The 14,040-nt window shown below is 44.2% G+C and overlaps 1 protein-coding gene across 1 annotated transcript; it reads right to left on the bottom strand.

The window, feature by feature from the left end:
* Positions 1-485: 485 nt before the first annotated feature.
* On the bottom strand, positions 486-6,274 carry MBL2 (mannose-binding lectin (protein C) 2, soluble). The gene is made up of 5 exons (XM_012659655.1): positions 6,201-6,274; positions 4,933-5,125; positions 4,418-4,534; positions 2,979-3,047; positions 486-1,644 (listed from the first exon to the last, which is right to left on the bottom strand). Exons 2-5 carry the CDS (start codon positions 5,114-5,116, stop codon positions 1,271-1,273), a joined length of 744 nt encoding a protein of 247 aa, XP_012515109.1. The 5' UTR covers positions 5,117-5,125; positions 6,201-6,274; the 3' UTR covers positions 486-1,270.
* Positions 6,275-14,040: the final 7,766 nt, after the last annotated feature.

The raw sequence follows: 14,040 nt of genomic DNA, 5'->3' as shown, positions 1-14,040 counted from the left end.
CCAAGTAGCCAATAAACATATGAAAAAGTGTTCAACATTATTACATGTTGGGAAACGCAGATTAAAACCATGGAGATGTAACATTTTACACACAAGAGAATGATCAAGACTGAAAGAACCGAGAACATCAAGGATGTAGAGTATCTAGAACTGACACACATTGCTGGTGGGAGTGCAAATTCATATGCTCACTTAAGAAAATTGACAGTATTTACTAAAGCTAAATGCATGCTTTCCCCATCACCTACCAGTTCTACTGAATAGTCAAGAGAAATTAGTGCACTATGTCTACCAAAAGACACATACAGAAATTTTCATTAGCTCTTTTTTTTAATGGCCAAAAATTGGAAGCCACCCAAGTGCCCATTAACAATAGAATGGGTAAACTGAGGAATAGTAACATAAGGGAACCCTACATAGCAATGAAAAGGAAGAAATTATTGCTACATGTACCAACATGAATGAATCTCACAGATTTAATTTTGAGTTAAAAAAACAAGACATAAAACAGTATGTATAGAATAATTCTCTCTATATGTAAAGTTCATAAACAGACAAAATTAAAATATAGTAATCAAGGTCAGAATAGTATTTACCTAGGAGTTAGTACTAGGAGTAGTTATAAAGGTGCTTCTCAGGTACTAGAAATGTCCTCTATCTTGATCTAGAAGGTAGACACATGGGTGTGTATGTGTGTGAGAATTCATTAATCTGTTCACTTGAGATTTGTGTCTTTACATAGTTTAATATCCCATTAAAAAGAAAGAGAGAAAGCTACAAAACAGATTCATCCTCTAAATACTTGAGACTAGCTGAAAAGCTATGGGATTAGGCTGGGTGATTTCTTTAGAGGAGCTTTCTATCCAAAGAGAAAGGCTCAACACAGCCTTACATGTTTATACCTTAGCAAGTGAACCTCACTCTATCAAAAGTATTATAGCTTAATTAAATTAGATAATTAATATAAGTACAAAACGTAGAGTCTGTCTGATAGTAAATATAAAAAATGTATTATTAGTACTACTACTACTACTATTTTTACTATTTTGTTGTTTGTGGTAGTGATCATGTTTAGTGACTGAGACTGAAACAGAAACTCTCATTGTACCATTGTCGGGTTCTTCCCACTTCTCACTTCCACATCCCATTGTTTAATCCATGCTCCTCATTCTCTCCAATTGCCCACAATGGAATGACTCAATACTGGGTCATTGATAGAATTTATATTCCCAAGCACACTGTGGGCTGCAGTAAAGGGAGGAGTGTTTCTTCAGACAGAGAACTCGCAGACTGCCAAAAAGGAGGAGGAACAGGGAATGTCATTCCACTTGCCATTTGTCAGGAACACTACGCAATCTTCCCCAGAGCCAGCATCATTGGGCTCACCGTTGTTCCAGTTCATGTAGGTAAGTCTACTTCCTGTCAAATCCACAAACTGGCCTTCTGTCTTCTCATCTGTGATGCCCAGGAGGGCCTCCTCCTTGACGAGATTCTGGATGGCCCTGTTCTCTTCGGCATTCCTGGGGATGGCCATAGAGCCCTGGAACTGGGCACATAGAGCCTTCACTCTGTCAAAGGTCATCTTTTCACCATTGGTCAAGAAGATCTTCTGCCCAACTTTTTTGCCCAGAGAGAATGTCAGCCCTAAAATGGGAAAAAGTGGGTGACCCTGGATTATCTTTAAGTCCAGCTCAAGGTATTTCTCAAGATAAAGGCTTCTAGAGTAGAGTTGCCAGACAAAATATAGAATGTTCAGTTAAATTTAAATTTCAGATAAAGAATGATATTTTTTTAGTATAAGTATCTCTCATATAATTTTGGGGCCATATTTATACCTAAGAAAATTGTTTTTTACCTGAAATTCAAATTTAACTGGTGTCCTGTCTTATTATTTGTGAACTATGGCATCCCAAATGTGAAACATCAAATTGGCACAAAGGCCTTTGTCCTTTTGGATCAGATTTCTAGAACACATATAACTTGGAATTCTGAATTACACTCCACTTGAGACTAAATGAAAATGTCTGAGAATATTTTCCCCATGCCAGAAAGAACAAGTTTGGCCCCAAAGCCAGGTCTTAACACCAGCATAATAAAGGGGCATAGTTCCTGTTTTCAGTGAGCAAGTATTAGTGGGATCAGGGTCTCTGAAGTCAGACTAACTTCAATTTATAAACTGCCTCTGCAACTTATTGGCTTTGTGCATTTGAGTAAATAATTTACACTGCTGGTGGAACTGCAAATTAGTGCAACCTCTGTGGAAAAGAATTTGGAGATACCTCAAAGAGCTAAAAATAGAAATACCATTCGATCCAGCAATAGCACTATTAGACATCTACCCAAAAGAGCATAAAATATTTTATGATAAAGACATCTGCACCCAAATGTTTATGGCAGCACAATTCACTATTGCAAGGATGTGGAAACAACCCGAGTGCCCGTCAATCCATGGGTGGATTATTAAAATTTGGAATATGTATACAATGGAATATTACTCAATCATAAGAAACGACAGTGATCTAGAACCTCTTATACTTTCCCGGATTAAACTTAAGCCCATTATCCAAAGTGAGGCACCACAAGATCAGAAGAATGGGCTCCACTTATACTTGCCATCAAATTGGCACTAACTGATCAACACTAGGGTGCTCACGTGGCAGTAATACTCTCCAGGGATGGGGAGCGTAAAAATCCACAACTAAAGGACACGGGGAGCATTGTAGGGGGGAGGGCATGCCTCTAATCCTTGCTTGGGTGAGACAAAGACATAAAGTGTAACCATAATGTTTGTACCCTCATAATACTCTGAAATAAAAAATAATAATAATAATAATTTAACCTCTTTGTCTTCATTTCCACCAAAATGGTGTTGTGAAGATTTCATGAGATCAGAATACAAGCAATGCATTCAATAAACATTTGTTGCCTTCTGTCTTTCCCAAACTTCAAGCTGCCTGGAGAGTAAAGAGAGAGCTTACACTTGTTGATACGATCCAATTCTAATCGCAGAGCTTCTCTTTCTGAAGCAGCCAGGCTACAATCACAATCTAGAAAATTAAAACAGAGTGAAGGAGCATTGTTGAAAAGTGGGTCCCATAACTGTACACAGAAGGGGGTGGGGTATCTTTTTTTTTTTTTTTTTTTTAGATACTACTGCCTTTAGGTGGGGTATCTTTTTCAAACTGAAAAAAAAAAAGTACTCTCTTTGACATCGGTGTTTATACTTTGAATGAAAACAAAAAATATCGAGAAGCAAAAAGAAGGAAATATCTCTATTTCTGCTCAGCCCCACACATCATTGTACCTATTTACTGTACCCAAAGACACTTTATGCAACATTCACACACTATACTTCCGAATTACCTAGCAATCCATAGGCCAAGTTCTTTATTAATTTTTTCCCAAATAAATTGTTCTATCAAGACAAAAAGAAATCTCTTGAGGCATTTTGAGCTGGTAAATACGGACTAAAAAGATTGTAGGGTTTTACCTTTGGGAAGGTTTTGTTTTATTGCCTTTTTTTCCCCCTAAGTTTGTTCTGTTAGTCAGGAAACCGAGATTTGTGAGAGTTGTCTATTATCCTAGCGGGGAGGGCATGAGGCAAGCCATGTGTAGCAGATGGCCAAGACGGCCTCAATGAGGCACAGCTTCTCTCATGAAGAAATTGAGTCTATTTCCCCACTTGTTGAATCTGGGGTGGCCTTGTGGCTTGTTTTGACCAATACAAGGTGGCAGAAATGATAATGTATGTGTTCTGAGCCTTCAGGAGGCTTGAAACTTCTATTCTTTCTACTCTTGGGAATGCTGTCATCACTGCTATGTGAATAAGCCCTGGCCAGCCTGTTGGATGATGAGAGACGTGTGGCTCAAGTACCCTTGTCACTCCAGCTAACATGCAAACAACAGCCAAACATGTGAACGAGACCATTGGCCATCAGTTGACCACAGACACATGAGTGAGCCCAGCTGAAACCAGCAGAGGAATCACTTGGCTGACCCACAGCATTGTGATTTAAATAAATGCCTGTATTTTTAAGCTGCTAAGTTTGGGTTGGTTTCTTATGAATTAAAATATAACTGACATACCATGGCTATATGTTTTTGGGAAAAGCAACATAAGAAGCCAACGCTTAGGTGGCCTCCATATTCCCTCTGGGACCAAGGCCTCACATTGGATGGTTCAGCTGAAGGAGAACCCAGGGTCGGCTCCTCCAGGGGGCGCCTGATGAGGTTTGTCAATTACACTCAGGCACTGATAGAAATTTACTGAGGCTCTAATAATCGAGCTAGGTGTGAGGGCCCTGGGTCAGGAAGTAAATTTGGGCATCTTCCTGTGAAGGGGCACCTCCCACCAGGTACTCAAGGTCTCAGAACCTGGGTGCACTCAGCTCAGACCTTGCTGGGGTGAGCTCCTTACCTCGGCTTTTTCCAGGGTCTCCTTTTTGGCCCTTTGCTCCTGGTAACCCAGGGGGTCCTGAGTTTCCTGCAGGCCCCACCTTTCCAGGAGGGCCCTGCAAGCCTCTGAGCCCTTGGCCTGTTGGGAGACAGGGAATTTGCCTCAGTGTCTGTGCTCTTGCTCTCCTTCTCCTCAGTTAAACACCCAATCCCATCCCAGGAGAGTGAGGAGACCTCGACCCAGGGCTAACCTGTCTGAGCCACAGCTTCCTATGACCCAGAGAAGAAAAATTCCTTCTGTGTCCCATGGGGTGTCCTGGCCTGTGGGTTCCTGGACATGTAATACAACCACTTGTCACAAAGTACGGTGTGAAATTCTGGGATTCCAGAGTATCAGAGCTGTATCTCTGTTTTGAGTTACAAGATGTAGTCGAGAAAAATACAATCTACCTGCATAGCACATTACTCTCCTCCTATGTCCAGTCAGTTTCCTCTGGAAGGTAAAGGATTGCAGAGACAGAGCAGCTCAACCTGTACCTGGTTCTCCCTTTTCTCCCTTGGTGCCATCGCGTCCGTCTTTGCCTGGGAAGCCATTGATGCCTGGAGTACCACAGGCAATCACAGGGCAGGTCTTTTGGATGTCCTCAGAGGTTACAGTTTCTGAGTAACATGCTGCCACCACACTCAGGAGAAGGAGGGGGAGGGATGAAAACAGGGACATGGTCTTCACCTTAGTGTGGGGAAAGTTGAAGATTATCTCAGCTTGTTCAGTTAATCAATACGTATTTACCAAACATGCCCTCTGTCCTATAACCTGGGCACAGGGCACACACAGACTATGTAGAAATAGATGACCCACGCCTGGCCTCCAGACTGGGGATTCAGAAAAGTAAATATTCCTTGTGATCAGTACTTTAACAAAGGTAGGCGCAAGAACATGCAGTGGGGACTCTAGGGAGGAGGTCACCTGTCCCCTGGTCTCTGGGGTTGCTGCTGCATGGCTGTGGGTATGCTTTCCTGACAATGAGAACAGCTGGGACTACACATTACCAGCTCACTCACGCTGCTGGCTTAGGGAAGGGAAATGAGTGGAGACCTAGGCGTGAGTACGATCTCCCTCCTTCCCTCACCTCTCCTTTGAGCCCATCAGCTATCTGAATCCCATCTTTTATCTGGGCAGATGATTTTCCTCCAGGGGTAGTTAACTATCATTTACTCAGTGGCGGACCATAAGCTGCAGGTTGGTGATTCTGAGAAGAAGTTCCCGACTTTAGATCAAGACATCGACTAGTCACTAACAGAGCCCAGAATTAACCCGAGTCTGCTTCCTCTTAGCATTTTATTTCCCACAGCAAAACAGGTTTGCCAGGGTGAGCATTTTCTATGGAAATTTCTCACTACCTTGGCCCTGGCAGGGTGCTACATCCCTCTCTGCTTCCTGGCAGGAATTCCTTGTGTTCTGTGAGTCAAAACTACTGGCTATTAGACAATCTGCCTAGAAGCCCCTGCCCCTTTCTCACTCCTAACATCTCATCTGTCCTTTCAAGCTTTCTTCCAGCTGTTGCTATCTAATCCTCCAAGGCTCCCTTTGAAAACAAAGGTAGACTCCTTTGCAAATGGTCAGGCAATTGAAGAAAGTCACAGGTGCCCCAGCACAGGCAGAGAAAAGAACACCCTCAACCCGATTTCTGCCTGCCATCCCTCTTCCGCAACCCCTAGAAAGCCTCCTCCAGGCCTCCAGAGTCAAGTCAAGCCCTCTGAATTTTGATCCAGGAACCCACATTCATTCACTAGAAATGACTTACTGGGGCTTCTGCAGAGCAGCGATTCAGTGGCAAGGAAGCTGGCTCTCTAGCTTGGGACTCTGGCAGATGCCTTGGAGTGAGGCAGGAGACTGGGCTCAGCTATATAGGGCCCAATCTAGTATGTCAACAGAGATAGCCTGGGCCTGGCCTTCAACCCCAGATTAATAAACAACACTTAGGACTGCATGAAATTCTTCTTAGCAGCCTCCAACACAGTGGTAGGCAGCTGTCTGCTTTAATACAGCACAATTCCACCTTCAATTGTCATCCATTTGGCAATTCTCATTGCTGAGCTACCATAAGTAGGTTCACCTGATTAGTCATGTCAAGATCCTTATTTCCAACAGAAAAACATACAGATACCCATGAATGCATGCACATATTCGTGCACCCCAACTATATACACAGACATGCACGCGTGCACACACACTCATCCAGGAAGGCACAGCAGACCTCTTGCTGCCGTTAATACACCAAGACCTGCCTTAGGCTTTGCACTTGATGTCTCCCTGCCTGGACATTCTCTTCAGTGCATGGCTGGTTGGCTCTTTTCCTTCCATTCAAATATTCCTGTCTCAGAGAAACCTGCCTTGATTACTTTATCTAAAATAGTTCTACCTAGCCAATCTTTATCGTCTTAGCTTGCATTATTTTCTTTTCTATTACTTACATTATATGATATTATAGTCATTTACTTCAATTTTCTATTTTTTATTGGGGAAAAATAAACATAAAATTGATCATTTTGATCAGCATTATTAAGTGCACAACTCAGTGGCATTAGGTACATAGGCATGGTTGTAAAACCTTTGCCACTATCCATCTCCAGAAATTTTTCATCATCCCAAACCAAAACTTTCTACCCATTAAATGGTAACTCCCTATTTTCTCCACCCCCAACCACTGGTGACTACTACTCTGCTTTCTGTCTCTATGAATTTAACTATTTTAGGTACCTCATACATATGGAATCACACAATAGCTGTCCTTTTGTATCTGGCTTATTTCACTTGGCATAATGTCTTCAAGTTTCATCCACGTTGAAGCATGTATCATTATTTCATTCTTTTTGAAGACTGAATAATATTCCACTGTATGTATATATCACATTTTGTTGTTGTTGTTTGTTTTGATTTTTGAAAAGCAGAAACCCCATTTTTATTCTTCAGGAATTAAAAGTCTAGATCTTACTTTCTGACTCTTTACCAGTAGCACTGACTTTGGAGGCTGTGGGGATGGGTAGAACTGCATATATTTAGCTTGGGATCAGCAGAGAACATGAGACCATTGGCTCATTCTTTGTTTATTCACTCATTTATGGACATATTCAACAAGCATTCATTGAGTTAAGTGGTGGGGATAGTGATTAACCTCTCCCCTCATTAAGCTTATATATACCACATTTTGGAAGTTTCATTTTTAATAGAAAAAAATCACACCTCAATATAACCCAATTGGCCTTTGACATGTGAATGGATAAACTGTGGTACATCCATACAGTCAAAAAGTCACAGAAAAAAATAAGGAAAAGACTACTGACTCATGCAGTAACTTGAATAATTCTCAGGGGCTTTATGTTGACTAAAAGAAATCCAATGTCAAAAGTTGATACACTTTTTAATGTAACATTCTCGAAATAACAAAATTACAGTCATAAAGTAAAGGGGTGTTGTGAGGCCTCCAAGCACCAGAAGGAATGTGGGTGAGATGCCTTTCCAGGGCCCCTCCAACAGCTCCTGCTCCAGTGGCAGAAGGTGGGATGAGGTAACTGACTCCAGGTCACACTGGAGGTGCTGGCTTTGATCACAGTGCTTACTTTTATTGTGTACTCAGTACTGCAAGTCAGGAAACTGTCCTTCAGACCCTGACTAATCCTGGAACCAGGCTGGGAGTGGATGGGCGTCTGGGTGGGAAGTCAATCCAACAGTTAAGCCGCTGATTTTAGTGCTGCACAGCTAGAGCACCTTCCTGCTGTGCGCAGTCTCCAGCAGGCCTTTCCCACCACGAGATGCTCCTCTCCACACCCATCAGCCTGATGGCGCACTCTGCATTCTGCTCCACAGTGAAGGCCCCTGTATGCATATGTCTGGACTTTAGCCTCCACTGCCTTCCCTCTGGCAGCCCCACCAGAAATCCACCTCACCCCAAGAGGCTGCAGAGACCACTGCCTCTCTGACCAGGAGGAGGACTGTCTGCAGCCCCCACCCACCCCACCCCGCCCCTTTCCTGTAACCTGGACTGGAATGCCAGCTCTGCCACTTCCCGGCCGTGTGACTTTGGCCAAGTTCATACCCCCAGTTTCCTCTTCTGTGAAAGAGGCACCACTGTCTTGGCTGTGGAGTGCTGTGCCCTCAGCGGGTCCACACTTAAGAGTGCACAGTACATGGCTTCCTATGACAGCTTGTTTAAGACGGGGCCTTCATTCCCTCCAGGGTGGCTGTTTCATTTTACCTTAGGAAGCAGCGTTCTTGGGCAGATCTATCTGGGAGCTTGAGCTTTGTTATCAAAAGGCTTAGTTTTGACTCATGAATGTGAGTTCACACAAACCCCATATCCTGGCTGAACCTGTTTTTACATCTATAAAGTAAGATTTTGAACCCCATTACGTTTCCTACAAGGATGCTTTGAGTAGAATAAAGGCAATGAATGGGAGTGTCATTTTCCTCAATGTGAAGACTACCAGGAATATGCTTATAGTCAAAGATGATATATATATATATATATTTAATTTTTAGTTTTCTTTTTCCTACCTATTGCAGCAGGGATATTAAGCACAATGGTGTAACATAAAACTTCTCAGTAACAGGTTGTCAGGAGAGGAGCTTTAGGGATTTGATTTTGTGTTAGCTGATTTTGGGGAAAGGTTTAAGGAACAGGAGTCCATTCTGCATAGTGTACCAGCAAGAGGATGGGCAGTTCTATGATTATCTTAATAATTTTTTCTAGGAGATGAGCAGGATGGAGCAAGGCAAAGCTGTATTTTGTAAAGGCAGGGCAGCTGTTTGTGTTAAGCAGAAAAGGGGCATGTTTTTCATTTTTGTGACTTACAGAATAATCTTTTTGTATGTGTGTAGACAAGATTTTGGAATGACATTATGTCTCTTCACAGAGTAATTTTGTTTCAAGTTGCTGTTCTGTGGAACTGCTTATGGTCAGCAGGGAATACCAAGGTCTGGCTGTGAGAGAGCTGACAGCTGTCTGGTTGCTTTCTTTTTGTCAGCAGTGTCCTTCTTACCTTCCCACACTTTCCATCCTGTACTGTCTTCTGTTTCCACTCATTCTGTTTTTTCTTTCCTTGTTTTTTCTCATAAAATCTTTGAGGATCTAAGTATGTTATGGGCCTTCTTTTTAATAAAGACACACACACATTCCCAAAGCATCTTGCAAGGTATACCAGGGGACTCATAGGCCTCTACAGCCATGGGCTGGGAGGTAAGAGTGTGTCATGCCCACCCAAGTGATGGAGACCACACTTGCCCATGAGGATCATTTTTGATTCTTGTGATCAGCTGCGCCGTACGAGCTTGGCTTCAACAGGGAACAAGGATGACTCCTTCAGAGGAAAGAAATCATGCATGTCCCCAAGAAGCATCCAATGTCATAAGGCAGCTTTCCTGGTACCTGCTCCTTTGTATCTTCCTGGGACCAGAGAGATAGAAAGCTTAGCTGTTGTAATAATGGATTAATTGCATCATTAATTTAATTGCCTAAAATCCCACACTGTACACTTGGACCAAAATTCACCTTCTATGTATCCAGGTGTGTGCACGTGCATGCAGTTGTGCACATGTACGGGGGAGTGTAGTTGACTGTGAATGTACACCTTTTCTTGAATTCTGTGTCCCCACCTGTGATTAAATGAACGCACCTGTGCTCTGGAGCCAATCAGGAGACAGAAATCACACAGTGATCTGTGGAGGGGTGGGGAACCTGTGGCCTTCTGGATCCTTGAGTGCGGACTTTTGACTGAATCCAAATTTTGCAGAACAAATCCTTTTATTAAAAGGGGTGCAGCGGAGAAAGATAAAGCTTTTCTTGCCTCCTTTGGTGCTTAGGAAAGAACAATCTTGAAATCAGAAGACCGCAGGTTCCCACTGTGGGATGAGCAGGAATCAGCCCCCGTGAGCACAAGCGGGGCTTGGAAGCCCGTGGCCGCCCAGCGGGAGTGGGGCGCCGGGCAACAGGAGGCCTGGAGCGTGGTGTCGCCATCTTAAGGGCCGCCGCCTCCAGAAGATTCCGGGAGATACACCTGGGGGAAGGAAGAGGAGAGTAGGGAATCACAGCAGAGGTGCAGGCAGGAAGCTTGAGGCCCCGGTTTCCCTGTCGCGAGGGCTGCAGGAAGGTTGTGGGGAGGCCCGGCAGCTGCAGCAAGCTGGCTGACTAGCTGCGACACTGCTGCGACCCTACGTGTCCCAGCGGGCGCTCCACGGGAGGTTCTCACACCCACAAGGCAAGGGCATCCAGAAACTGCCAGAGCCCCCTTTTCTTGCCACGTCTCTCTAGCGCCCTCTATTGAGAAAGCTTGTCACCGTGCGCACTGGGAAAACTGGTTAAAGGAATTCTGTCGTTAATCACAGAGCATGTATTGAAGGATAACTTCGGAGCTGAGACCTTTGACTATTAATTTTCTTTTGATTATTCACAATGTGTCTTTATGACCTTGTGTCAGAAAAATGAACAGCACTCCCAATCCTACCTCCCTTTTTTTACTCATCTTGAAAAACTAGTCTTTCAGTAAGCATCGCTGGTTTAGTAGTTTCTAAGTTTAGTTTATGTGTCATCATTTTGTTAAAGTATATTTGTTAAAGTATTTGGGTGTGTGCGGGTAACCATAAACTACATTCATGTCTCTTTCATTTGGGGGATTTTCTTCTTCATAATATAAAGGAATTCAAAGTTATCAAAATTCCTTAAATGATTCTTTACGTGCCTTTCATGAAAGATATGTCTTCATTGACTTTACCGATGGAAGACCTGTATGATCCACATTGTGAAGCTATGTATGAAATTCAACTATAATATGAATAAATTTGAATCATGAGAAAAATGGTTTTAAAAGTCACAAAGAAGCACATATTGGTGACCATCATTGATGAATTTCTGAACTTTATTCTGTGTAATTGTGTCACTAATAAATCCTAATAAATTTAAATTTTTAAAATTAAAAAGAAAAGGTAGGCGTGTCCGCATTTCCGTGTACACGGTGAGTGTACAAATGCCCTGTGTGTGCCCTCTGTCTGCAGACACAACATCAAGAGTTCCTCCAGCCCCGCCTCATGGGAGAGGGGGAGGCAGGAAGAGGGGTGGGCCTGGCTGGCTCTGGGCTCTCAGGCTGCCTCTGGGCTTCCTTCTTCCTTCCTTCACAGGCACAACAAACTGGCCCCAGTTCAGTCCGCTTAGGTCAGGGTGAACTCAATCAATCCCTACAACCATCTCTCTGGAATAAGAGGTTGAGGGGTACAGGTGAGGCTGTCCTGGAAAAGAAGGTAGAGACCCCAGAGGAGAGTGACTGCCTAGTGGATTGGGGGCTTGGGGCAGGTTAGGAAAGCTGTTCTCTGCCTGAAGGGCCAAGGGGAGGCTGGTTCCACAGGGCTGGCAGAGCTAGGCACTGGCTATGCCCTCCCCACTATATCTAGTTGGATGCCCAGCCACCAGACCCCAAGTAGAGGGAGAGGGTGTCAAGGACAGGAGATGTACACACATCTGATCCCACTCCATCCTGACCTGAGTGTTGTGACTTAAGCAAGGGCCTTCACCTTATTGAGCCCCAGTTATTCAGCTGTAAAAACGGCTTAAGGAGAGCACTTAGCAATGGTAAATGTGTCAGGAATGCTAACTGGGAAAACCTACTCCATGCAGGAAAAACAAACCCTTGGTATTGAAAGAAGACCCAGAAGGATTGCTTCCTGGGATAGGTGGAGACAGACACATGGAGACCTAGAATGACCAAGTCAGACTACCCAGGAATACCTGGCCCCAAGGTGACCCCCCTGTTTCAAGAGCGGTAGAATGGTGGAGCAGGAAGAACTTGTTCTCTCAGGCTTCGGAGGCTCTGTATGGCCTGCAGGAGCCATGGTGAGGGATGAGGGCGGCCTGGGCTCTGAGGACTCGGAGCACTTGGAAGCACACTTTGCTGTTTCCCATTGGGAAGTGTGGGTCAGCCCTGCCATCTTCTGGCCGTGCTTAGAACTGCAGTGGGCCGAGGGATATCCCTAAGAGATGGCACATCCCCATTCTGTCTGCTCATTCTACAGATTACCTCCTGGACATGACTATGTGTCAGGCTCCGGGACAGAACCTGGGGAGACAAAGGAAAACTTGACTGCCTCTATGGGCTCACAATATACGGGGGAAAGATGACACAAATTTACATTAACACAATTTCTGCTATGAAGAAAACAAACGAGAAGCTGAAAGAGAAAATAATGGAGAGGTCATCCAAAGACCATGTGGTCAGGGAAGGCCTCTCTGGGGAAGAGAAAGAGTCCTTAAGTACAGAAGTGCAAGCAGGTACATTTCAGGCAGAAAGAAAAGCATTGCAAATGCCAGGTATCGTAAAGATTTCTATCTTTCAAAGCATTTGAAAGACTGAATCCAGACCCAGACACAGTTCTCTTGAACTTCTCGGGGTACCACACATCATGCATATAGCAGCACTGTCTTTCTCCTCCCCCCTTGCCTCCCAAAATTGAAAATATGGGCTGTAGATTCTGAGCTTGGACTCTAATCTCTGCATTCTGAGATCTACTCTCTGGGCTGGCCTCAGGACCTTGACCTAGGCTTTTACTTTGAATCTGGAGTTCTAAGTTTAGGGTCTGGTCTATGTCCTGACAGTCTAGATTCAGGCCATCTATCTCTAGGCTTGGTTCTCTGAGATCTTGGCTTGAGGTTAAGAGAGCAGAGCTCCTAGTCCCTCTGCTCTGGCCTCTGAACCTAGATCTCAGGAATCAGGATACCGAGAATTGACTCTATGTTGTGAACCCTGAACCATGAGTCACTGGTTCTGCTCCAGGTCAGGTGGTTCTGGGGTCCAGTGACTAGCACTTCATTGGAGGCTACTCTTCCCTGAGATTGCTGCTTTGGGCTGTAGCAGTGAGATTTTAGCTTGATTCTTCATTGTAGGCCAGAAACCCAGGCAGTAAGTCTTGTATCTTATAAAGAATGAAAGAAGCTCTTGTGGATACACAGGGAGCTGGGACTTGCCAATGGATAGTTCCTCCTCAGGATCTGTCCTAGGAAACATGGGGAGAGATTTGTTCTGGGAGGCTCAGGGGCTCAATACACATCTTGAGGAGAGGCCAGGACTTCCCTGTCTCCGATGTCTCAAACCAGCCAAGATATAGACAGAAATGGAGATAGACAACTTCAGACACTGAACTATGAGATCAGGGGAGAGAATCTGGCTCACTGTGGTCACCCCATATCTTGCACATTACCTGGAACATGATGGGATCATAACAAACATTTGTTAATAGATAAATGAGTAATGAGCCATGAGATAAAAAAAAAAAAAAAATAGGCCGGGCGCGGTGGCTCACACCTGTAATCCTAGCACTCGGGGAGGCTGAAGCGGGTGGATTGCTCAAGGTCAGGAGTTCGAGACCAGCCTGAACAAGAGCAAGACCCTGTCTCTACCAAAAAAAATAGAAAGAAATGATCTGGACAACTAAATATATATATATAAAAAATTAACCAGACATGGTGGCGCATGCCTATAGTCCCAGCTACTCGGGAGGCTGAGGCAGTAGGATCGCTTGAGCCCAGAAGTTTGAGGTTGCTGTGAGCTAGGCTGACGCCACGGCACTCTAGCCCAGGCAATAGAGTGAGACTCTGTCTCAAA

The sequence above is a fragment of the Propithecus coquereli genome, unplaced genomic scaffold (assembly GCF_000956105.1).
Source record: "Propithecus coquereli isolate 6110/MARCELLA unplaced genomic scaffold, Pcoq_1.0 Scaffold63, whole genome shotgun sequence".
Classification (NCBI taxonomy): Eukaryota; Metazoa; Chordata; class Mammalia; order Primates; family Indriidae; genus Propithecus; species Propithecus coquereli.
This window is presented reverse-complemented; position numbering and strand designations above follow the sequence as displayed.

Bases quoted from the DNA above. Each gene is read 5' to 3' on its own strand.
- MBL2 (XM_012659655.1), bottom strand. From the start codon at position 5,116: ATGTCCCTGTTTTCATCCCTCCCCCTCCTTCTCCTGAGTGTGGTGGCA. The intron at 3,048-4,417 runs GTAAGGAGCTCA...TTAATTTTCTAG, and splicing joins AGACCCTGGAAAAAGCCGAG to ATTGTGATTGTAGCCTGGCT. The intron at 1,645-2,978 runs GTAAGCTCTCTC...TTCCCATTTTAG, and splicing joins ATTGGATCGTATCAACAAGT to GGCTGACATTCTCTCTGGGC.